Source organism: Cyrtonyx montezumae, unplaced genomic scaffold, assembly GCF_038088225.1.
Source record: "Cyrtonyx montezumae isolate F1298 unplaced genomic scaffold, pur_monq_1.0 scaffold_10, whole genome shotgun sequence".
Taxonomy (NCBI): domain Eukaryota; kingdom Metazoa; phylum Chordata; class Aves; order Galliformes; family Odontophoridae; genus Cyrtonyx; species Cyrtonyx montezumae.
In genome coordinates this window covers 10,808,951-10,834,702 of record NW_027071826.1, presented here as the reverse complement: position 1 = coordinate 10,834,702, position 25,752 = coordinate 10,808,951, and the positions used below count along the sequence as shown (strand labels likewise).

General features: G+C 41.9%; 1 protein-coding gene across 1 annotated transcript; it reads left to right on the top strand.

Annotated features, from left to right (window-relative positions):
• YY1 (YY1 transcription factor) lies at nucleotides 1-23,401 on the top strand. The gene is made up of 5 exons (XM_065750318.1): nucleotides 1-977; nucleotides 8,538-8,700; nucleotides 17,619-17,679; nucleotides 19,994-20,152; nucleotides 21,272-23,401. The coding sequence occupies exons 1-5, from the start codon at nucleotides 281-283 to the stop codon at nucleotides 21,452-21,454; spliced, it is 1,263 nt and encodes a 420-aa protein (XP_065606390.1). The 5' UTR covers nucleotides 1-280; the 3' UTR covers nucleotides 21,455-23,401.
• Nucleotides 23,402-25,752: the final 2,351 nt, after the last annotated feature.

Sequence of the window (25,752 nt, the reverse complement as noted above, 5' to 3'; positions counted from 1 at the left end):
CGGGGCCCCGCGGCAGCGGCCTCCCGGGGCTGGGGTCCGTCTCGGCGGCAGCTGCGGAAGTCTCGCGAGGGAGCGTAGCCGGGATTTGGCGGCCGGCTGCCTCCCTCCCTCTCTGCGAGGAGCTGGTGTTCGTGTGGAAGGGGGAGGAGGAGGAGGAGGAAGGGACGCTCGTGGAGCCCGAGCCCCACTTACCCACCACCATCCGCCGACGGGAGCGGAGCGGAACCCCCACACCGGCCGCCGAGCTCGCTCCGTCACCCCGCCGCCCCCTCGCCTCGCCATGGCCTCGGGAGACACCCTGTACATCGCCACCGACGGCTCGGAGATGCCGGCCGAGATCGTGGAGCTGCACGAGATCGAGGTGGAGACCATCCCGGTAGAGACCATCGAGACCACCGTCGTGGGCGGCGAGGAGGACGAGGAGGAGGAGGACGAGGACGAGTGCTGCGAGGACTGCGGCCCGCACCACCCGCCTCACCACTACCACCACCACCAGCCCATGATCGCCCTGCAGCCCCTCGTCTCGGACGGGGACCCCAGCGGGGCGGGCGGCGGTGCGGCCGGCGGCGGCGGGGGGCAACTCCACCTGCACCACCACCACCAGGAGGTGATCCTGGTGCAGACCCGCGAGGAGGTGGTGGGGGGAGACGACTCTGACGGGCTGCGGGCCGACGACGGCTTCGAGGACCAGATCCTCATCCCGGTGCCGGCTCCCGCCGGCGAGGACGAGTACATCGAGCAGACCCTGGTTACCGTGGCCGCCGCCGGCAGCAAGAGCGGAGGGGGCGGCTCCTCCTCGGCCGGGGGGGGAGGCCGCGTGAAGAAGGGCGGCAGCGGCAAGAAGAGCGGCAAGAAGAGTTACCTGAGCGGGGGAGGCGGCGGCGGGGCCGAGGGAGGCGGCGGCAGGAAATGGGAGCAGAAGCAGGTGCAGATCAAGACCTTGGAGGGGGAGTTCTCGGTCACCATGTGGGCCTCGGGTAAGTCCGCCGCGGGGGCCTGCCCGGTGCGGCCCGGCCGGTTTTGTTTTGAAGGGAGGCCATGTTTTGATGTGTGCGATGGGCGCCGCCATGTTCATCGCCAGGGCAAGTATGGCGGCTCCCCGAAAAGATGGCGGGGTCTGCGCTGCCGCTGCCGCTGCTCCTGCCCGGCTCCGGCGGGGGGAAGGAAAGATGGCGGCGGCCGCCAAGATGGCGGCGGCTGAGCGGGTGCGGGCGGAGGGAGCGGCGCGCCGCGGGCTCCAGGACTAGGCCGCAATGGCGTAGTTTCTGCAGCAGGGGGAGGCGGGGTGCGCGGGCGGGCGGGCGCACGGTGCGGGGCGCACCCAGACCGCCTCGCTTCTCCCCCCCCCCGTCCCCGCCCCGCCGCTCCCGCTCCTCCCGGCGCTTTCTTTCCTCTCGCTCCGGGCCGCCGCCGCCGCCGCTTGCCCTCCCGCCCCTGCGCTGCCTCCGTCGCGCACCCGGGGCCCCAATGGGCCGCGTTTCGGTGCCGAGCGCGGCCGCGGCCCCGGGTGAAGCGTGTGCCGCGGCCCGTGACCGTTAGGCGAGGGGGGCGGGGGAAAGCGCCCGCCCAGCGCCGCCCGCCGCCGCCTCGCCTCACCCCGGGGCGGCCGTCCCTCTCAAATACCGTTCGGGAGCGCGCCCGGGGGCCGCGGGAGCTCCGAGCCGGGCGGGGCCGGGGCTGAGCCGGCGGAGCTGGGATTCAGGCTGATGCTCAGACACCGCTCGGTGTCTTTGGCTGGATCTAACGCTTTAAGTGGGCTTTTTAATAGGCACGAGGAGCCTTTGCACGGGGAGAGAGGAGGTTTCCGAGTTGGTTTTTGTGGGAGTGTCTCTTAAAGGCAAGAAAATCTTGTGGACGTGCGTGGTATCTGCAGGGCTGGGGATGGAGCTGACATGCGCCAGCCCTTCCCATTGATTCCTTCTGCCTCGATTTTCTGATCCTTCCTTTAAAATACATAGGGGTAATTTATGTTTTTTTTTTTTTTTTTTGCTAGTAGAAATATTACTTGTGGTGCATTACTGCGCTCTCATTTTCCTTTTCTTTCTTTTTTAATGGCTAAGAGTTAAAGCTCTGTAGGGAAAGTTCTGCCCTAAAGTTTATTAAGGGTGGGAAAAAGAAAAACGGCCAAATAACATCACTTCCTGTAATGCTTAAAAGTGTGTGTGGCCCTTAATAATGGGATGATCCCCTCTTCTGCTCTTTTTAATATTCAGACAGTCTAGCAGGGTATTAGATACTTATTAAACTTCTGATGTAGTCTCATATGCTCGCTGACTGTGATGCTTGTGAGTGACCAGTAGTTTTATTAGTAAGTGGAACACTGAAAGAAAAGTACGATGAATGACCTAATTCTCTTATCTGAGAAGATACTAAAGAATGGTGACTCAGACCTCTTTTTTTTGGTGTTGCTAAATAAATATCCATATTAAAAAGTCTGACAGTGTATTTTACTGCTGATATATACTTGTTGATAACCTAATAAGCCCAATAAAAGTTACCTGCTTTTTGATAAATAGAGAACATTCAGTAAAGACTTACTTGAATATGTTTCAGTGGAACAGGGTTTTCGATATGCTTCTGTGTGTCTGTGTAATCTGAATGAAATTCACTTGCTGTCTTTTGTAGAGTTGGCCATCTGAGGAAGACAAAAGAATAAAAATATGCAATCTGATTTCAGCTATCTAAGGTAGCTGAATGCAAGTGGCTGTATGACTCATGAGCTGGCAGGATACAGGACCTCTCTGGGATCAATTGACAGCATCCAGCATGCATTTGTGCTCTGAAATTCAGAGTGCCTGATTGGGTGCTTCCTTAGAGCTTGTGTGTGCTGATTTATTACTTGACTGAAATGAATAATGTGCATAATCAGTGCGCTTGACCCTCTTCCTCCTTATGCAACTTTACATCAGGATAGCTGTATCGATTGCAGTGGTTTTGTTCTTTGTGCTCATGACCATGCAAGCTCAGCCAGCATGATAGCCACTTGTAATGTAGTGGAGATTGAATTGCATTGGTACGTTTGGCCCAATTATGTCTGTGATGCAGAATACCTATTATGACTTGACTTCAAATGAGAGAAAGAATCTCCAAAAGCAATATCACAGAATTCATATGTGAAGAAAAAAGTACGAAAGCTTCACTTTCCCTCCATGCACGTTCACCCTACACCCTTCTGTCCTGAGTTTCAAACAGCCTGTGGTGGTAACCTGCTCAGAGCTGAGCTTACTGAGCGTGGTTGGTAGACTTTAATACCTTTAGTACAGCTTGCTGAATGGTGTAAAAGTGATCTGGAGTTTCTCACAGTTAAATGCTAAAGTTCTACTGCTTTACTGTGTGTTTTCTGAGGGGGAATAAATGTCAGAACAATTCCAAAAGAAGAAAAGATGGAAGGAAAATAAATCCTTGTAAGAAACTACCTGTCTGCCAAAGGATATTTTTACTCAGGTTTCCTTGCAGAATCTGCCACGCTTTGCTTTGTGCAAGCTAGCTGCTTTACCCCTGTATTTTGACATAATTAAATACTTATACCCCCAGTTAATTGACTGGTTGAAATGTTTAACAAAAGAAGTTTATCAGAAGATGAACAGTAAACAGGACTGTGAATCACTATAATACAATGAATCCTATATTTCTGGTCCTGGATATTTGTATTGGGAACAAGGGCACTTTGCTCACTGCAGTGTGGCTTAATTACTTACTGTTTTCTGGTGCTGCTCTGTTCGCCTGTCAAGTTTAGCCAAGGGTATATCGTCCATAAGTTAGTGTAATGCCTGGTAATACCTCTTGAAATGCGTAGGAATTATGTATGAAGTACATAGCAATGTGATTAGAGTAGACTGCTCAATCCTTCTGTTGTTAACGAGGTTACTTCATAGTTGCTGTACTGTTGTTGGCAACGGTTTAGACTTAACTGTAGTTTCTCTTACCACCTTAGTATCTATGGTAGTATCAAACTTGTGACCCGTGATTACTTTGATCTGTTTAGTTTGAAACTGGAATGTTTTGTTTTAGTTTGTTTGCTTTCCAGATTTTCAAAGTGGAATTGTCTTTTGTCATGTGTGAAAATAGGTAGCAAATAAAAAGCACTTTAATTTCCAAAATGATTGAAGAGATATACATCAGGGGATACGTTGACCACTGGTGAAATGGAACGTATTTGTGCCTTTGTCATATTCTACTTCAACCTTCCTGCTTGGTGATTGTCTCTGGGTTGGGTACACGATAGTAACAGGAGAAAGGGAAGATTATGGGCAATTGCTTTCTGGGATTGCATTTGCAGGACTGATTCTGAGGCACGTGAACACTTGGGAAGGAGGTACTGACATTCTGGCTCCACCAAATGCTGGAATTTCAAACTAGAGCTTGATTTGAGGGGGAAATATGCTAGTGTAACCGCATCTATTTCTAAATAAATATGGACTCCATCGAGCTTTTGAATCTGACATAGATTGTGCTGGCTTACATTATTATTGTTAACATAGCCTGCAGACGTAAGGCTGAGGTAGCTCAACCACTTCAGCATGGCCAAAAGATGTTAAAGCATTGCAGTTAGCTGTTTCTGTGTGGGGAAGTGTAAGATGCATATGTACATGGTTTAAAAATGGTATGTGGTCTTCCAAAAAGCCCATGCAGTTGGTCTTTATCTGTAAATTCAGGGAGGTGATGTTGGGTTTCTAGAAGGTTCTTCAGGACCACCTAAAGAAAACAACAACACTCAGCAAGACCGACAGTACTAAAACAACCAACCAAAGGATGTGTTAATATTTTAAAAATTAGAAGGGTTTTAAGTTATCTTGTCACAGCGGTGATAAAAATAATTATCTGAGCAGTTGTCTTTGAAAGTATGGAGGCTGCTCCGAAAGTATTGCCTGCTATGTTATTACATTGGTCCACAATGCGAGAAGAGATGTTGGTGGTACAGCAGTAGAAGTTGAACCTTCCCACCAATATCCCATTACGTGTCATTGCTGTGTGACAGATGGCAGCAGAGGGGCAGTCTGACAGAATGGAGTATGACATGGAAGTGTGTATGAAGGAAAAGTGTGTCACTGAATTCCTCCATGCAGAAAACATTGCGCCCATTGGCGTTAATTGACAGTTGTTGAATGTTTGTGGAGATCAGTCAGTGGATGTAAGCATGGTGAAAGTTAGACTGTGTGGGCAACGTTTTCCTAGCAATGACAGGGCATGGTCATAACAGCTGTGAAACAGTGGATCACCTCTGCTGGTGCAGATTTTTATGAATGTGGCTCTTGTTCATTGCAGGCAAAAATGCATAGCTAATAGTAGTGACTACGTTGATGTATAGTGTTCTGTAACAGAATTTGCTCTGTCTGTTTTTGTTCTCTTTGTAGTTATTGTAGTTGCTATGGAAATAAATAGAAGGTGTTACTTTCAGAGTGACCTATGTATATTTATCCTTTGTGGTTTATTGGCAAAGCTTCTAGGGCAGACTGGATACCAAAAATCTACGTGTTTTTTTTTTTTTTTATCATCTTAATGTTTTAAAGAAACTAGAGAATAACGTTTTGCCTTCAGTAAGAAATTGCTTCATGTATATGAAGCTCATTGTTTTTTATCACAAAGAATTTTACCTCTCCTTGAAGCCTGAATTAAATAAGTCTTCTGTCATTTATACATAGGTCTCTGAAATTGCTGTATGATATTTGTGCTGTACTTCTCCAGAAGCGTAACTAGATTTGGAGATATTGCTTTGTATGCTGTATGTTTGGGGTGGGTTTTTGTTTGTTTGTTTGTTTGTTTTTGTGATGCTTTGCAAGGGGAGGAGGGGAGAAAAGTCACTTAGACATAGTTGTCACCAGGCCTTGATTGAAGGCAGAAAAGAATAAGTAGTCGACACATCCTGTTTGCAATAAGAATATTGGTTAACTTGTCAGCCTGAGTGAAAGTTTGCTTGGACTTTAGCCTCCAAACTTTGAGCTGTTTAGTCCAGCTTGGTGGGGTATTACAATTAAACTGGTGATAAAGCTCTGTGTAGAGGAAAATGGTAAAGGCTTTCCATACTTCCTCAAGCACATGTGGGTTTCTTTATTTCCAGTGAGTTGATAGTATCAAGGACCATCATAGGATGACCACTGTCTAGGATGATCTGAATGCTAAAGAGTACTCGTTAGCTGCTACTTTTAATAACTTAGCCTATGGTATGAACCAGATCTGTCTTGAAGGTCACTGGACTGTGCTTCAAGGTAACTGTTCTGTGTTGTTGTTTTTGTCTTCTTTTTTGGTTCATTTAGTTTTTAAAACTGTAGGTGGTTATTTTTTTTTTTTTTAATTCCAAGAACCTTATTTTCATCTGAGGTAATATTTTCACTTTTTCATGTTTAACTCAGCAGCCTATTTAGAAACATGGCTGTGGAACTGCTTTATGTTGGTGGGCTTTTAGGAGGGAAAGGTACTGGCAGCTGGCTGGCTTTCAGTTTAGCTCTCAGAGTAAGAAGAAAGCACTGTTGAGCTGAGGGCCTTTACGCAAGGGAAAGATGGAAGATCTTAAGGAATGTCTATAAATTTCCCAGTTGACTCATGCATCCGATCTGGGGCAGGAAATGAAAACTTGTTTCTGTTACAAATGTCATCAAACAGTCAAACTGGAAGTTCTGGGTCGCTGTTGAAATGGCCGATGTGAAGGCAGCTGATCTCGCTTTCGTTCACGGCATGGAGAAGGCTTTGCAAATAGCTTTCCAAAATCTGTTTTCCTCTGGACCTCATAATGACTTTATGTGTGTGTAAGCATTACTGAGTATCTGTTCTCAGCCTTTTGACTGTCTGGAAGAACAAATGGTTGCTGAATTAGAGTTTTTTTTTTAAATTGAATTTGTAACTCCTGGAGCTGTAAAATTTAGCCTGCAATACTTGCTTGAGGTGAGTTCATTTACTTTCTTTAATGCACTGATAAAGGCTGAGAGGTAATATGATGAACAGAAAGGTAGGTTAAGGTGAAGGAAAATGTCCCAGTTGTCAATTTTATTTTTATTTTTTTAATACTGCGGGTATTTTCTTATTAACACTTTTGTCTTTGCCATGCTGAAGTCAATTTCCCTCTTTTACTATGGAACGTATACATGAACTGCTATTTGATCTGGTAGATCAGATTAAACTCCAAACTAGCAGTAACATTTCTAGAAATAGCTCAGTGGCAAAGATTAAAAACAGCCATTACAAACTGGATAAAAATTTCTCCTTAGTATATTTCTTTTATTTGCTTATGACTTCTCCTGTCCTTCCTAAATGACTGAGTAATGAATAATGTTATTTCCTGTATTTTTGTTTAAAAAACAAAAATCCACTTTGCCTAATTTGTTCCTTGTCTTCTGTTTTCCTTTTTTTTTTTTTCAAAACAGAGAAATAGTTTCTGTCCTTTCTGTCCTTGTGTTTCTGTAAAAGAACAGTTCGTTATTTTTACAAATAATTTACCATTGCAAGTCATACATAAACTGTACATGAAGTGGTTTGCAGAATCTTTCCACATACAGATTAGGAGAAGTGATGCAGTGGCTTGTTTGTTAACATGTAGCCGAGCAGTTACAGCTATATATACATCTGTACATTTTGAGAAGTGGTTTCAGGTGAGAGTGGAAAATGGAATTGGTGCTGTGTCTTTTGCAGTGCTGTTGTGAGCTTTGCAAGGAGGAGGATGTTACCATTAGCTGTCTTCTCTGCATCCCTTCTGTTTTTTAAAAAGCAAAAGGAGAGGGAAAACTGTTGACACATTCTGCAGTCTGAATGTGGGCTGACAGTAACAGCAGGTCTTCAACCTAGTTTCCTTTGTGGTCCTTAAGCAGAAATCCAGTGGAGGAGCCCTAGAGCAGACTAAGTAGCCGTCTCTAACTGACTTGTAGATCAAAGGTCTGAATGATCCCTATCGGCTATTGACACATTAGAGTGGGAAAGGACTTAGGCTGCCTCTGCCACCGAAGGAGGAAGCCCCCTGCGGAGAGAGACTCACTGTTGAGTTTTTGGTTCTTTCAGGTCTCTCTGCAAGTGTTGAAGAGCTACAGTTTTATGGGCAGAGTGAGGCTTGATAGTAGTTGAAGTTTCTTGTCCCTCTGTGACACTTTAGTTGAAAATCAGGGGTCTCTGAAACTAAATAGTCATAATTTCTTAAGTTAAGGATCTGCTGTTGCTTTGTTAAGTTTATTTGGTTATTGGCTGCTGTTGAGATCTAAAGTGAGCATTGTGGAGCTTAATTTTGAAGACATTAAGACAATTGTAATATTTATACATTGTTTCTGGAATAGTGGGATGTCTTCAAAATGCAGCCTACGTATACCTGTAGGATGATTCTACTTGTCTGTGTTTTAGTAGATTGGCGACTTCTGCTGTTCCCACCCACTGTGTTCTTTGTATTGTTAAGTGTATGCATATCTTTATTTTCTTTACAATTCTTGTAGCAGTCCGCGGGAGCGCTGTGTTCTTGTAAGTGTGCAGCAGTTGTGAATTTGTACTGAGGTGTAGCTTAATAATGAGTATGCTCGTTTGATCTTCAGGATGTGTTGAATTCAATATTTTGTGTATTTCAGATGATAAAAAAGATATCGATCATGAAACAGTGGTGGAAGAACAGATCATTGGAGAGAATTCTCCTCCAGATTACTCAGAGTACATGACGGGAAAGAAGCTTCCTCCTGGTGGAATACCTGGCATTGACCTCTCGGACCCGAAGCAGCTGGCTGAATTCGCTAGGTAAGTAGGAAAAAAGATTTTCAGACTAAAATTGTTTCCTTTCCAGTGGTTTAAATAAGAATCTGTTAGGCAATGTGAATGATAAATTTGACTTGTTGCTGTTTGTAATCATCTTCAAAACCAAGGAATTTAACTCACAACAGAGCAGTGAATGATGTGTTAAAACAATTGGGTTCTACATTCAGCAGGTGATTTCTGGTCTTTAGTTCTCACTAGGTAAGGTGAGGCCAAAGTACCTTGATATAATGCACCTTTGACGTGACAGGAAGCATCTTTCATGTGAGTAGTCTCAGCTTCTTTGGTGACAAAGGACCAAACAATTGTGATGCTGCATTTGGATTGTTCAGAATAAGAAACCTAGAGTAAAATATTTAGCTTGTAAAACCACTCATTGTTCTTCTGCACTCGCTTCTCCCTCTTTAAGCTGTGTGTCTTAGACACAGTTTTGTGATGGAATGAGGTGTCTTGTTTTTGAGTGCCACTGGCTCTCACAGTTTTGCAGTTGATAACTGTATTCCTTGGATTTTCCTCTAGTGGAGCAAATTTTTACTCATTTACCTAAATAATCAATTTACCTGAGTTACTAGATGACTTATTTTCCAACGGAATTCGTGGACGCTCAGAAACACTATTTTTACGTGGAGCTCCAGCCCCTCCTGCTGTGGTTTAGAGTGCATGGGCAGCCTGCAGCCACCAGAGGGCAATCCTGAGGTCACTGGGGAAAAGTCATGTTGCGACATTTGGGTTGCCCAGGGGCTTACTGCTTCAGGCAGTGCCTGCGTAATGTTAATGCTTTGTCTCCAAAAATTTAAGCTTAGCAGCTCACTTTCTGTAGCTGCTGTGATTGTTTTTTTTCATCGTTGAAAACATGAAACTGTGCTTATTTCAATTTTGTTATTAGCTGGATGTTCTGCAGAGCTCTGTTGCAAAGCTATATCACTTAAGGCAGGTAGATGGTCAGATGTCATTACTCTTACTTCCTAGGTCAGCTAGTACATGAAGAAATGTGGTTCTTTTTTGAAATGCCCCTGAATTTTTCAGTTATTTGCTGGGTGACAGGGACTATTGACACTACTTCTGATCAGGTTTCTTGCTTTGCTAGATCTTGGTGCTCAGCAAGGTTTGTCTGTTGTTCCCTGTTTGATCATGCTGCTTTTTACAAGCTGCTTCTAATGATTTTCACTGTGTATTCACTGGAGGACTTCTCGCATAGGCTCTTTCCTCAGTTGTTATCAGTAAAACCATTGAACTGTGGATACTGAAGGCTCCTAGGAAGAAGCAGGGAGCAAACAGTGCAAAACTAGCTAGTCTGGGAATGTATACTACAAGACCTGCTCCAAAAATAATGCCTCCTATTTTGTTATCTTGGCCCACCATGCCAGAGTCAGATGTCGGTGGTCTGGCAGTAGAGGTAAAACGTTCCCACCAGTATTCTGTGATATTGTGTTTCTGTGTGATAGCCTGACAAAATGATTGTTTATGGAGGCCACAGAGTGGGTGTGAGCGCAGTGAAAGTGCTGGGTGGTGCATTTCAGCAGTGGCAACAGCAACTGTGCATGGCCTCCATTGGTGTGAACTTTTACAAGTACAACATGCAGGCTTTTCTTCATGGCTGGCAAAAGTGCACAGCTAATGGTAGTGACTATGCTGAGAAATAGTGTTTTGTAGCAGAATTTGCTCCATCAAACTGTGTTCTTGTGCTCTTTGTATCTGTCATAGTTCCTGTGTAAATAAATAGGAGGCATTACTTCTGGAGCAAGTGTTAAAAAAAAAAAAAGGAAGTAGGGACTGAAGAAGACATTATTTGAAGTGGTGGGTGGTTCCACCTATTGCTGCTAATTGTTACTTGGTTTGCTGATCCTGATCAGAATGAATGCGTTTTCCTCTGGGACTTGCTGAGAGGATGAATACAATTTTCTGTGAAAGCAAACATTTAAATGTTAGTTTGAGTGTACTCTAGTATTTTAATTGTAAACGTTACTTATACATTTCTGATTATCAAGTGCATGGAACGATGCTCTCAGGTATTTCAGAACGTTCTGAAACCTTTGGTTTTGCTAAGTTCTGAGGTAATGTACAACTGTCTTCTGTTACGAAGTTTAACAGACATGTCATGGTGCCTTCTTGTCACTGTCCAATATAAAGGAGGGAGACGAGGTTCTTAGATTATGTGTATACCCGGCGGGAGATTAAGAAGCAACGGTTCACATGTTGGTCCGACCAGTTTGTTACCAATACTGGCAGGGAGATGGGGAGGACGAAGGTGGACGCTGTTACCAATAAGGGAGATGGGGAAGGGATTGCGAGCAATAGGAAAGATAGGGAAGAAGCAAGGATCTGTACAACGCGGGAAAGTCACCAGCCAGGATCCTAGGGGCGGTCCGGTTGCAAGCGGCTCCGACGGTCCGAGGCTCCGAGGCAGAAGAGCAGGGGCGGCAGAAGCGGGGAGAACAGCAGCAGCGATGGGCAGCCCTGAGCAGCAAGCAGCTGTCCTGGAGAAGCGGCACCGGGTCAGCACAGGAGAAGTGGCGTGGGGAAAGTGCAGGAACGGCATCAGCGGAGAAGCAGTGAGGGGTCAGCACCGGGAGGGGCAGCAGCAAACAGTGATCAGCTCGTGAGGGTTCAGATGGCAGAACACCTCGAAGGAGCGGCGAGGTCCAGGAGAAAGCAGCATGTCTCAGGCAGCAGGCCCAGGAGGAGGGATCAGCTCATGAGGTGTCTGATGGAAGAGCACCCAATCTCATGGAGGTCGATCCCTCTTTTATCCTCCATTTCTGTTGCCTACAAATTCTGTGCTATGATGCCAGGCAAGCATCTTCTGAGATGGCTATCTCCCCACGGAAATGAGTACCACACAAAAGAGCGTTCAGTGGCCACTGAGCTGCAGCATATCTCTCTTTCGCTGCCCCAGGACATGCCCATCAGCTTGTCCCTTAGACAAAGGATTTCACAACCTTTGCCCAGGACTAGCTTGGATATGTTCAGACGTGTCCATCAGCAAACTTTGAGGCAATGGTATAAAATAATAGTCCCTTACACTTCTCCATGCAAATTCTGAGTGTTGTTATCCAGATTGGTCTGAATATTTGGAATGGTTTCCAGATCTTGAAATTACAAGATTGCTTCTGTGATATATTTCTGAATGCTTCTTAGTATTTTAAGAAATAATGCATTTTTAGTTCTTTTTCTGGCATCTGGCAGTAATTTAAAATTCCAGCTTTTTCATGGTGGAATGTTGTAGGGAATTTTCAAGCTAGAATTGACAGCAGATAATGGAAAGACTGAGTTTTATGTGTATTGTCTCATACTTTCTCTGCCATTATATCTTTGAACAGGAGATGAAATGTTATCTGTGTTAATCGTAGGGCAGATCCTCATTGGCATTGGAAACACATTAACTTTGGCAGTGCCCTAAGTTGCTCAAGTCCTGTACAAATTAGTGGTAGCTTATTAGTTCTAGATATGTAAAAACCTCAGATACCCAATGGTTTTGGAAAACTTTTGATTTCTTGGTCAGAATCAATGACTGCTGAACTTCTGCTCTTGCCTTAAAGAAGAAACATGAAAGCGGTGTTAGATCTGAAGTGATTGTATATAGCTCAAACTGATGAACATGAGCGTGGCAGAATACTGTTATGATCTTCACCCTCTCACGGGGAGTGAAGCATATTGAAAGGACCCGTTTATCTAGTAACATGCATTCAAGCTCTGATATCTGCAGTTCATTTTTCTACTAGTCAGTTGTCATCTTTATCTGAACACTACATACAGCATGCAGTAGAAACCTTCTTGCATGGCAAACTGGAAGTAAAAGCTTAGTACTTGTATGGGAATTGGCTTTGGAGGTACTAGGAATACAGTGTTAATGCTCCTAAAAGGATTTGCATATTTAACGTGAAGTTCTTTAAATGTTTCAGGCATTGGTTGTAAAGTTTCTTCAATGTACAGAACTTTGAAATTCTCTGATGTATTGTGAAAACTTGGAGCAGCACATGAATTCAGAACTCAGGTGTCCTGTGCTCTGCTCAAAGTATTGAATTAAATTTTATTTTGATGATTTAAAGAAAAAGAATCTGTGTATAGTCTATATATAAGGAAGCATAAAGTGGCAAGAAGAATTTAATACTAAGTTAATATAATGTAGTCAGATACAAGTTACTTAAAGATATTTGGAAGAACAGTGCTATGCATTTGTAGAAGCAAGATACTAAAAATGAGGCTAGATCTGCTCTATAACAGTTTACTTTTTTGATTAAATTGACTGAGATGATTGTGTTAGTGAACAAATGTCAGAGGTTAACTTTAAATAGGTGAAGTTTGCACAAGTTGAAGGCTTCCTTTGCAGCCTCCTAATTCAAAACTGTGCCTGTAATAGAAGCTAAATGTAGTATGAGTGGATTTCAGGCAGGGGTCTGAACTTCTGAGTCTTGAGCAAGGAGTGAAGTTTGGGTGGACGTTTTGATGCTTGAAATCTTCTGTAGCACTGCAGCCTTTTCATAAATAAATAAATGTCAAACTGCAGTAATTAACCATATGGAAGAAGCACCACTGCTGCACAGCAGCTAGGTGGCACTAGCAGAGCAAGCATTTCTATATCTTGGGTACTGTTCTGTTCTACTTCTTTTTCCTTTTGCTGACGCATTTGTCATTGAGGTGTGTAGCAGAAATGTGGGCCTTTTATCTGGAACAGCTATAGTGATTCCTGGAAAGGTTTTTATACGTTCTGAAACTGTTGACAATGCTGCAAATAAGCACGCTGTGTCAGAACATTGAGGCGTGTTTAGATATTCTTAGAAATCTATACATTTTACCTGGTTGGGCAACCTAAGGGCTTTTACAAATAAAATTCCTATTGTGCAACAGTGCAATAAAAACGAAAATGAAAAAGAATTTGTGCATATCTCTGTGGCAGTCAGATCACGGTTTGTAATACTAGTTGTGAATTGTCTGTTCAGGGCTAAACCTTGTAATCACCGCTTTCTCTTTTGATACATTTTGTCTGGGACACTGAAAGTCCCCTAAGATGAGGTAGAATGTTTCATCCAAGTCTGAATATGTTACACCTAATGCTGTAGTTAGGTGTGAAAAAGTCATGAAGGCTTGGAGAAGTAGCTGAGGAATTTTCTGTTTCTGAATGTGGAGGACGTCTTGAAATTCCCCCAACGCCACTTAAAGCATGAGTTTAATTTTTGTTTTCCCCCTTGGTGGAAAACAAAATAACACAAATGTGGCTGAACTGGCTAAAGGCAGCAGTGTACAGACACAAATAAAATGCAAAGAAATAAAAGGGGAAGATGGTGTAGCTGGGAAATTGGCACAGCAAGGGGATTTGGTGCTAAAATCTATCCTTTCCGTGGCTTTATCTTCTGCTCCTCTTAGTACCTTTTCTGAAAGAGAGCCATTGTGAGAACTGCCCTTCCTGTTCAGATCACTTTCCAAAATGGGTAGAGAAACAAAGGAGAGGAAGCTGCCTTAGAGTTTGAAATCAGACACCCTTCTTAAAAGTGACAAAGCATTTTGGCCACCTAGATTTATATGACTCAGGCCTCTTTATAAGGTATGCACTTTCGTATCAGTATTGTCCTTGCAGGGAAGCTTAAAAGGGCAGTAAACTGACAATTACTTCACCCACATTGTTTTACTGGGGGAGGAGAAGCTCTTGCTCTGTGCAGCACTGCAAGGGTCGCTCTGTCACAAACATGTTCTGCATAACTGGAGTAAGACTAGTAATTATTTCTGCCAGAACCTTGGAGTGAACGAAAGCAGTTTCATTTTACAACAGTTTTTTTCTGCCTGTTCTTGGATGAAGCATCCTAAAACACTAACTGGGCTCTTTGATAGTAAACAGATTCCTAGGACACCTTGTGCCACGCCTCCCGTGGCTATTCATCTGAAAGCCAGTCTGGCCAGTTTGAAGAATCCTTCAGCACTAACAAATAGACAAGGACACTCATGTTATTTCTGCCTCAGTAGGGCAGTGTAAGGGCTGTGACCGAGTGCGGGTGCGCACTTGTAAGTGGTAGCGACACTACTGGTAGAGAATAATTTCCTTGTTCTCTAACTATTCTTTGGGGACTCAGCCATCTGTAAAGGTGAATTATCACTCTTGGTTATCAGAGACCTCAAGGAAGTGAAAAAGTTGCCTTAGAGAGCAATACTGTTGAAGTTTATGCACAGAAGGAGGAGAAAGAATGTGGGGACATGAAGGTTTAACAAGCAGAAAAAGGGAGATGCTGGAACAGGGGAGTGCTGTGCTGTTAGTTGTTTTGACTTGTGCTTTAAGGTAACAATTGTATCCATTTCCAACATGATTGTGGAGATGAACTGTTTTTCAGTTTCTCCATGTAACTGAAAGGTAGTAGTTACGTTCTAGTATTGCAGTGATAGAGTAACATCCTTCATTCTGTGGGTTTGAGTGGTTTACCTTCATCTTCACACAATTTCCTGCCTGGTTAAGAAAGTGCTTTCCTGGACCTCATTCTGTGAAGTTGTAAGGTTGCTGACCTTCATAACCTGTTCCCTTCTTCTGTCCCACACCCATCCTCCCTTCCCCAATTGGGCTGTTCAGTACTGTGATCCAAAAGGTCCACTTCCAGTTTTTATTCAGCAGTCTGGAGAAGTTATTGCCAGGCACAGCCAACAGAAACTTGCAGCAGAAGTGAGAACTCTGGTCTTGCCATGTAGATTGACTTTCTGCAAAGGCAGCTGTTTTGATAGTTGCCCTCATGTAATAATGTGTCCGTCTACAGTTGTTTTAAATGGTATATTGTTAAAGTTCTGTTTTTGATTAATGTTTCAGGCTAAGAAAACTTGGATGGAGCTGGTAGAGATGCTCTACTGGGTGGGATCCAAATGTCTAACCCCCAGCAAGAGCTACTTGCAGCAGTGTAATTAAGATCAGCAGCCCAGGTTCTACTATGGTCTCCTTTTGCAGAAAGTCAGTTTTAAACTTAAGACCAAAACCTATTTCTAATACATTTGAAAATGTCTTTAAATTCTTCTCCAAGTTATTGTCCACATGGATTCCACTGAACGATGATCAGTGGTGTCTCACACAGTGTTGGTAGTGGTAGCATTGCCTATTAAAGCTGTTAACACCTCTTGTTGATGACTCCTGTTGATTTTATTTACTCCCTCCTTTTACTAAAGGTCTGTTATGACCTCAGAACAGTAGTGTTCTCACTGATTCTGATGATATTATGGATGTAGGTTTTGGGCTTTGGATTATTTTGGTTTTGTTTGGTTTGGTTTGGTTTCTTTTGTTAGTTTGGTTGTTTTTTTGTACTTTTTTTTTTTTCAGCCTCACAGTGCGTTCCATTCCTGTCTTCTCCCATATGTCTGCATGAATGACACACATGAAACTGTGGGTTTTAGTGCTTCTTCAAGGAACGTGACAGTATCAGTTGTGGAGCCTACCTTCAAAGAAAGAAATGGTTATGTAGTTGAGATGAAGAGCTTTTAACTTACTTTCCCTGCAGCTCTTGATGGAATTGTTTTGAACATTTATAAGTTGCATTTTATCCAGTTTCAGAGCGAGTGTTAAAAATGCATACGTTTACTACTGAAATCTCTCCTCAAAACTCCGTTATTCCACATCTGTTTTCTGGGACTGACCTCATGGGTATTAGAACTGTCTTAAATATCAGCGGTCTCCTCTGCTTGTCTCCTTGGATGCTCAGAAAGATAGCTGTTATGGCAAGACTGTTCTAATGTAGTCGTCTACAGAAATTGAGTGCTATGAATGCATTTGAAACACTCAATTTCTATGCAGGCGTTAATTTACTGCTTCTTGATATGGTCACTGGAGGCTACTGGGATCCATAATGGTGAATATTCCTAGCAGTGTCCAAAACGAAGTAGGTGATTACTTATCAGTTGCCAGGAGTGGAATCCATGTGTACAATAACCTCATGAAAGATCAGTGGTTATTACAGATGTCTACGTTGTCTAAGTTCCACAACATGCCTGCCTTCTCTGCTTCTGTACTGTGTGGTGAAACTACTAATGTGACAAGAAGGTTGAAGGAGGTGATTTTTCCTCGCCAGCCCGATTAGACCCTATTTTAGAGTACTGTGGGGCCCTCAGCTCAGTAAGGATATGGATGTGTTGGAGTAAGTTCAGAGGAGGCCAGGAGTGCTGAAGCATCTCTTCTCTGAAGACTTGCTGAGAGAGGTGTTCATCCTAGAGAAGAGACCTTGGACAACCCTTCTGGTACCTAAAGGGGGTCTACAAGAAAGCTGAAGGGGGACTTTCTACAAGGACATGTAGTGATAGAACAAGGGGATAAGTTCTAGATTAGATATAAATAAGAAATTATTTGTTATGAGGTGGTGAGGCACTGGAACAGGTCACCTGGGAAAGCTGAGAATGTTCCATCCTTGGAGGAGTTCAGAGCCAGATTGGATGAGGCTTTAGACAACTTAGGCCTAAAAGGAGATGTTTCTAATTGTGGCAGGAGGTTTAAAGTCTGTGATCTTTAATGTCCTTTCCAATCCAAACCATTCTTTGATTCTAAAATCTATCGAAACTGCATTGTTTTTGTGTCCTGGACAGGATGAAGAAGAAGTGAAGATAAATAAGCTACAAGAGAAATGGAATTTTCAAACAAAGAGTCCTGATTACAATTCATGTAAATTAGAAAAAAACCTCTTTTCACATATTCAGAGGACTAAGAACGTAGCATTAAATATTCTATTCTATAATTCTATGTTTAAGATGTCCTGTTCAAAAAGCTGAATTTTCCAAATACCAATACATGCTGTTAGTGTTATTGTAAGGCTTTTAAAAACATAAAGCTGAGTGTTAATGGTTCACATGATACTGTCAAATAAATGTGTGTGTTACGAAGGCAGTTATGGGAGAAGAGCTGCCTGCCTACCACTGTCTTCCTACTAAAGTTTTGTTTTTTTCTTTTTAAGAATGAAGCCAAGAAAGATTAAGGAAGATGATGCTCCACGTACGATAGCTTGTCCTCATAAAGTAAGTGAAATGCTCAGCTTCTGGGTATAGGTAGCAGTTTGTAGATCAGAATTTTGTATTGATATTCTCCTGAGAATAAGTAAAATGTCTTGCTGTAAATAGATGTACTCTGCTAACTGTATTTAACTTATCGCTCTTTAGAAGCTTCCTTAAAAACCTTCAACTGAATAATGTATTATTCCCAATTCTTGTCTTAAGGTTAGTGCATCCCTAATCTTCTGGTAACCATGATGCACAGTCCCTAACATGCTGGTTTTACTGTTGTGATTTCCCGCCACCCAAGAATACATACTTGAAAGAATGTTCTGAAAGCTGTTCAAAGTACGTTCCTAAGATCTATATATCATCTGCTTGGAAGCTATGACAGATTTGGGAGTCTAGATCAGGAATCAGCAACCTGTGGTGCAGATGCCAAAGTGAGCATTACTAGAAGACTTGGAATTACATTCCGCAGAGCTGGAGGATGCATCATTTTGAGAGAGGGGCATGGAGATAATAATTGTGATCCACTGATAGTGGGGAAGGAACAGTCGTGAATAAATTTTGCTAGTCACTTAAACTGTTAGCATCTAGCTTTACTGCATTACCCAGCTTCTGTAGAGCTTCTGTTAGCCAACTTAGCTTGTAATGAAAAAAGACACATACAACCTTGCTGACTTCTGGTCTAGATAGTGTGAGCCTGAGCAAATAATCAGGGGAGGTAGTTAATAGTGCATATTAGAGAGCATGAATAGAAGGCTTCTTTCTGACAGTTGTAGTGAAAGACATTCTCACTTAGTTCTGGATTCCTCTCTGTGCTTCTGTTGATTTCCAGTTCTTTACATTCTTCATGCGTCATGTTTTTACTGTAGTGCAGTGTGTGGAGATATGAGAACATTTATTCTGTGCGGTAGTGAGGAATGATGCCTTCATTTTTAATTTACATTTTCATAGCTTCAACTTCATCTAAACAGGGAAAAAGAATGTCCTTCCATCTCCTCTGTTTTCTAGCATTGTACATGTGATTTCAGTTTAAAAAAGAAAAATATTACAGAAAATGTAATTGCTCCTTTCAGAGGCATGCAGAAAGTTCAAAGTAAATGCAGACAATTTCATGATGTGGATTTTTTTGGTTAAGTACTTAAATTAGTTGATTGTAGTACCTGAAGGGAGAACTTTTCTTGAAAGTGTTGATTTCTCCTTTTTATTAAGGAATGAGGCATGTTTAAATGTGGTTAATAGTTTTGAAGAAACTGCTTCCGAAGAGAGAGCCTGTAGCACAGAATATTAGCAGTTGATTGTTTCTTTAGGTTCTGTTGTTCAACTTTGTGCCTCATTACCTAGCCATGTTGGTAGACTAATTTTATGTAAAAGGAGCATCATTTGGGGTACCCATAGAATGTAAAACGATAGAAGGAATTTAGTGAAGCATTATGTAATGCAAGAAGTACACTTGTAAAACGCATGATAGATTTCTTTTGAAAGAAAGGTTAAAAGAAGAGAATGCCAGGCCATTGCCAGCTTAAGACTAGTCTGGAATCAAAAGTATTAACACAAAGTGTACCCCAGATTAAGAACCTTTGATACTGTACCTGAGTTGAAGTATCTTCTCCTTTTAGGTTGAGTTGGAAGTAACTCACAGATTCTTTAACCTTACTTAGTTTCCCCATATCACTTTGGATTTAAACTGTTTAATCAGTTATTGTCTTGTTATCCCAAAGTGATAGTGTTCATTCTGCTTCTTTAAGTGTGGACTGGGTGGTATCTGTAAGCCATAATGTGCTGGAAACACTCACATCTCTTCCCAGAAGTGCTAAAGGCAGAGGAGAAGGGGGATGTTGGGAGAAGTAGCAGTGCAGATATAGATTGATGCTAGAGAGTAGCCTGTGGTGTATAATTAGAGAATATGTCATGTATTGGAGTAGTCAGTATGCTGCATGTTAAAGGATGCACCATAGATAGCCACAAACTATCATTCAATCTAATGGCTTTTTTCTGTTATTTTCCCTGGAGCTGTACGTGCCTTTGTTTAGTTCATTCATTAGCTTCTACCAGAGCTGCATCTTTCCCATGAAATTGTTGTATTGTTTATTTGAGTGCACATGGTTCATAACACTGAGAAGAGAGTTTGTTTGTTTGTTTAGCTTTTGAAATGATATATTTCATTGCATAGTTGTGTTTTGTTTTTTTTAATAATGGATTAGGGATCTCCTCATGGCCATCTTAGAAGAAAAGATTCAGAGTATGAAAGCATGTTAAATGCTTTTACTGAAGCAGATAGAATCATTGTAAGTCCTGGCTTATATGCTAATTGAGTTTCACTGTTGTTTTTAAGGGCTGCACAAAGATGTTCAGGGACAACTCTGCCATGAGGAAGCATCTGCACACTCATGGCCCTCGAGTACATGTATGTGCAGAATGTGGCAAGGCCTTTGTGGAGAGCTCGAAACTAAAGCGACATCAACTAGTTCATACTGGAGAGAAACCCTTTCAGGTATTGTAAACTTACAGACTACAACTTACTCGTTAGAACAGGTATAGAGGGTAACTGTAACGTGGCTTTGTATCACAGTATCACTTTGGGGATAGTATGTTTTCTGTTCTTTTTTTTTCTAAGACCATGTGAAGCGCTGAATGATGATCTTTAAAACTGGGAGTCTCCTTAGGCTATCCTTCATCAACTTCTGTGGCCTTTTAATAGAAGTTAATGAGTTGGTTGTACTCAAAAGATACCTTCTATAAAAAGCATGAAGTTGTATACATGCCCACTTTAAAAATGAAGCTTTCGGTTACTACTGAACAAAGGAAATGTCCTCATCTGAGGAGTGCTGTGCTATTCATGTAGACAACTGACTCTCAAGGTTCTTTGCTCGGTTGTCTTCTGATACTAATTTTTAGTAGTAGACATGAATCACTTTTCAAATTACAGCAATTAACTGAGTGTCCTTCCACTCACATCAAGTCGTGTGAGCTTCTGCCACCAGAGGTCCCCAGCCTACTTCATATGGTCTTCCTTATTCACATAAATAGTCTTCTCATGTATTCCTAGTCTTGAGCACACAGTTCTCTCCAATTCACTTAAGATATTGTATTCTTTGTTATTTATTTACACTAGAGCAATAAACTGCTTCAGAAATTTGATGGCAGCGTTCAGTTAGGTGTATGTTTCAGTTACTTTGTGTTTCTTTGTTACTGTTTGCTGCTAAACGTGCTGCTCTTTGTATTCTGAGCTCATCTTTGAGAGTAAAGCTGGCGAAGCAAGCAAATCTGTGCAAGATATTATGAACAGGAGGAAATTCTGATGTGGGACCATTGCTAAACAGTACTAGAAAACAGAAAAATACTGTTTCAGCTGCAGAGGGTGTGGGGGGGTTGTGTTGTAGCGAATGCAAGAGTTACTTTCCTCTTTAAAAACTGGTGTAGTACTGTGGCAAAAGAACAGGAAATATTTGTGCCATTTTTTTCAGTGCAGTTTAGTGGTGATGCCTTCGGATGTGCTCATAGTACTCCTCAGCATGTTTCCATGCTTGTGCAGTGTTAGAATGTTGCAGTCTGTGACGGAAACGCAAGCTGCCTTTCTTAGCTAATAGAATGTGTGTTTTCCTTTCAACAGTGTACATTTGAAGGATGTGGAAAGCGTTTTTCACTGGACTTCAATTTACGCACACACGTGCGAATTCATACTGGCGACAGGCCCTATGTTTGCCCATTTGATGGCTGCAATAAGAAGTTTGCGCAATCAACTAACCTGAAATCTCACATTTTAACACATGCTAAGGCCAAAAACAACCAGTGAAAGTTGGAGGAAAAGTTCTTGAACTCAAACCATCTTACAGGAGAATGAATTGAAAATAAATACGCTTCCCCTTTGTATATTGTTTCTAGGAAAGAATTTTAAAACAAAAAAAAGAACCCTACAAACCTAAAGGACATGTTTTGATAAGTAGTAAATAAAAAAGCAAAAAACTTTCAGGTGACGTTGCTGAGATGCTCTACTTTACTCTGTAATCGCGTTTCAAGAACACGGTGTTTTGTAAAGTGTGGCCCTGAGCAGAGGGGTCAGTTCGTGAACTTGCATCAGAAAAAAAAAGACAATTCTTTATACAACAGTGCTAAAATGGGACTACTTTTCACATTCTTATAAATATGGAGCTCACCTGTTGCTTACGATTTTTTTAATTTTGTATTCCAAGTGTGCATATTGTACACTTTTTGGGGATATGCGTAGTAATGCTATGTGTGATTTCCTGGAGGTTGATAACTTGCTTGCGGTAGATTTTCTTTAAAAGAATGGGCAGTTACATGCATACTTCAAAAGTATTTTCCTGTAAAGAAAAAAGTTATATAGGTTTTGTTTGCTATCTTAATTTTGGTTGTATTCTTTGATGTTAACACATTTTGTATAATTGTATCGTATAGCTGTAATGAAATCACGTAGTATCAAATATTAGATGTGATTTAATAGTGTTAATCAATTTAAACCCATTTTAGTCACTTTTTTTGGAGAAATACTGCCAGATGCTGGTGTTCAGTGTAATTTCTTTGCCTGTTCAGTTACGGAAAGTGGTGCTCAGTTGTAGAATGTATTGTACAGGCACTGACCTTTTATTAACACCTGATAATATGTACATCCCATGTAATAGAAAGGGCAACAATAAAACAGTCGTCCTAAAGAAAGAATATGGCAGAAAATGATCTGTAAGCACAGTCTGTTTTCTTCTGTCCAGAGCAATCGTAGTTCCTCTTGATCTCCCCAAAATTGGAATCTAAATAAACTCAAGTTTCCTTACTTTGCATTCAATTACAATGATTTGTGATGAAATTCGATAATGCCACATCAGATGGTGTTCATAAATAGAATCGGTGACTGTGATTCTGTTTTTCGAGCGACCCACACTTCCATTCTGTGGAACGGTGACTTTGGAGACTCGCAGTGAAGTGAGATTTGAGCATACATGAAAGGCAAGTAGGTGAAACAATGTGGTAAATAGCTAAATGGGCACTGTGCTAGTCAGGGTTAAATGCAGGAGGATGTAAGAGCAGGGTTTGGCTGCAGCAGAAATGAGAAAGCTGTCCTCGTGTTTTGTCTGTCTTGTCTGACCAAGTATTTCTTGTACCTCCTCGGATGCCTTTTTCTTTAGAACAGGAACTCATAGTTCTCAAAGAACTTCATGGATTTGGGAAGGTCTGGATAAAAGTGGTTACTGCTCGTTGGTTCAAGTGCTCAAAATAAGACATTTGCAGATAATACAGTAAAAATGTGACAGACTAATAAACGTGAGTGCACGGAAATGGATAAGCATTGTTTTGTTAGAGGGCTGCGACATGTATTTTATACTGAAACCTGTTAATCTGTTTCTGAATTTGTTTCTTAGAAGGGAAAACGTGGCTAACACAGTTAAGCTCTACTTTTGAGACTTGAGTTTGGTGGATTGGGAAAAAGCACTGATAACAAAACTACACTGAAAAGCAGAAGAGTTGCCATCTGTTCCTTGCTTAATCTGAGCTCTGTGCCTCTAGTCTGAGGTTATTCGGGGTAGCAAGAAAGACAGGCTATTTAATTTTAAGGTATGTACTAGAACTTTGGCAGTATGTATATGTATATATATAAAAGCAGTTATTGAGCAGGATAATATTCTTAAAATTGTATAGTTATAGTTAAATTCTGTATTCAGTTAAATTAGTGTCTGTTCTTTTTTGAAGGAAATAAAATGAGTTCAGCCTAGTTCTAATCAACCTTTAAGTTTTTGTTTTTTAATAGTAGTTTAATTTTAGTCTTGCACAAAACTCTGCTTTCCTGTGTCCTAAAGCGGTGTCGGTTTCATTGAGTTGCTGAGTAAAGGGGCTGATTGATGGTGTCTGTTCCTTATGGTTAAACATGTATTTGCAGCTGAGTTATGTCCAGTCTTGATTTGAAGCTGTGCTGGGAACTGAAACTTGTGCTGTCCCTAGTTATATTTCATCTGTGTGAGGGTGCATCTCTCCATAAAATTCACCTGAGCCTCAGATTAAAAAGCATTCGTGGCACCTCTGAGTCTAAGGAGCAGCATTTAGTAGCATGAAAGATCCTCATTAACGACTGGATTTCAGTCATACTGGCATTGAATAAATGCTTACAGTGTGCAGCTTCTGGAAGTTGGTTACGCACTGTAGTATAATTGTCACATCATGTTCTTAAAACTTGAGGATTAGTTGATTCCAGAGCTCAGTGCGTTTTCAGTGAGATTACAAGTTTTGAGAGCAGCAGCAGTGTGCTCTGCAGTTACCATGGCCAGCCTCTAGCCACGGGCTCCTGCTTTATGCTGTGCATCTGTGAGCAAACTCAGGCAAGGAGAGTCTGAGGGCTGGGGGAATGCAGCCTGTAGTTTTTAAAGGGGCAAATGATGTTCCCTCGTGTCCATTAAACTTTTCTTGTGGTTTTTGTTTAAATCACAAGATTTAAACAAGGCTGGTAACTAACCAGTCAGTTACCTTGACTGGTTCTCCTGCAGTTGAAGTGGAAAGAGAAAATTCTTTTAGGCTGCTTGCAGATGGAAAGCTGCAGGAACTTTTGAGCTCAGATGAGTTTTTCAGTTGTAGAATTGAATAGACTTTTTAGCTGTGTCTGTATCCTGCCTCTAGCAATAGTTCCTGTTTTAAATACAAGGCACGTGGAACACTGGTAATCATTAGTTCTGGATACAACTGTTCTTAAAAAGTGAGCAGGGAGAGTCCAGGTACAGATTTGAAATGGTAAGTGAATAAATTCTTAGCAGACAACACTGAGTTCTCCTTTATTCCTCTTTGCAAGAACCTTGGCTGCACTTGCCCTTGACACTGATTATCTTCTTCCAGGACCAAGCGGTTCAGTGTTGAATTGAGATAGCTCAGTCTGATGTTCTGTATATATAAAAAGAAACATGTTTTAACAGCCTAAGTTGTCAGTGATAATATCTTGAAGGCAGATAGAGGTCCTTTCTGCCAATTCCGCAGTAAGTGGAGAACAAAAGAAGAAATGTTTAACAGCAATAATGAAATTATTGGGACTTAATGCTTGAACAAAGCTAGTCCTTTTAAAGTGGCTATGAAAGATGTTACCACTTGGTCATTGGTGGCCAAAGGTGCTCACAGAATCAATTCCATCAGTTCGTGCCTTGGGAAGACTGGAGCTGATCAGTCTTCCTACTGAGTTAAGATGAATAAACTCGAGGACCGCTTGTGGCAACTGGCATTCTTGAAAATGCAGTCCTTCACTGCTTGGTTTATATTATATATAATATAAAACACATATATACATATATATATTATAAACAATGGTTTATAGTAACCGTGCTAATGTTCCTGTATTGCTTAAAGCTGTAAAGAAATAATGAAGACTTGAAAGCTTTGCTCCTATTAAGGTGAGACTTGGTATTCATTTGAAGTGTGAGCTCATCTAGTATCAAGTCGGAGAAGGCCAGTAGTGTGAAGATGGCTTTGCAGCAATATTTAAATGCTACCCAGATGGCGACCCTTCAGTTGGTAAGGACGTTCCTCCTGTGGTTTCTTACCCATTTTCTTTCTCTTTGCCAAAGGTAAATCAGTATCAGACCTGAGTTAATGAAATCCTGTAGATTTAAATGTGGTTTCTCTGTAGTTGACATGACAGTAGCGTCTATACTGATGCTTTATTTTAGTTTATTCAGTTACTGTTGAATAATAGTTGGCCTAGAGGTGGAGCTGGATGATCAGCCTGTACCAGCAGATAGCTCAGTGTCAGGGTGCCCTGAAGAATCACTGAATGGTGTCTGTAGGGGTCCTGTGTTGTGCAGTAGGCTTTGCCAGGCTGTGCATAAGTGTCAGTCAGCTTTCCACACACCAGAGGAGAGTAAGAAATGTGACTCTGTGCACTTAGCATTTGTAAAAAGCACCAGCAAGGCAGTGGTGTGTTAGAACTGTGAGAGTTGCATGACATGGGTCATGTATTCTTAGAGGTTCCATACATCCGAGGTTATCGAGTTATCTTTAAGTGAAGTCTGGAAATCTAGAAAGATATTATTAATGAATGTGCTTTCAGTGGGAGAGGGGCTGTTTAGGTTCATCTGATAGATGTGTAAAATAGCAGTGATTCACTCC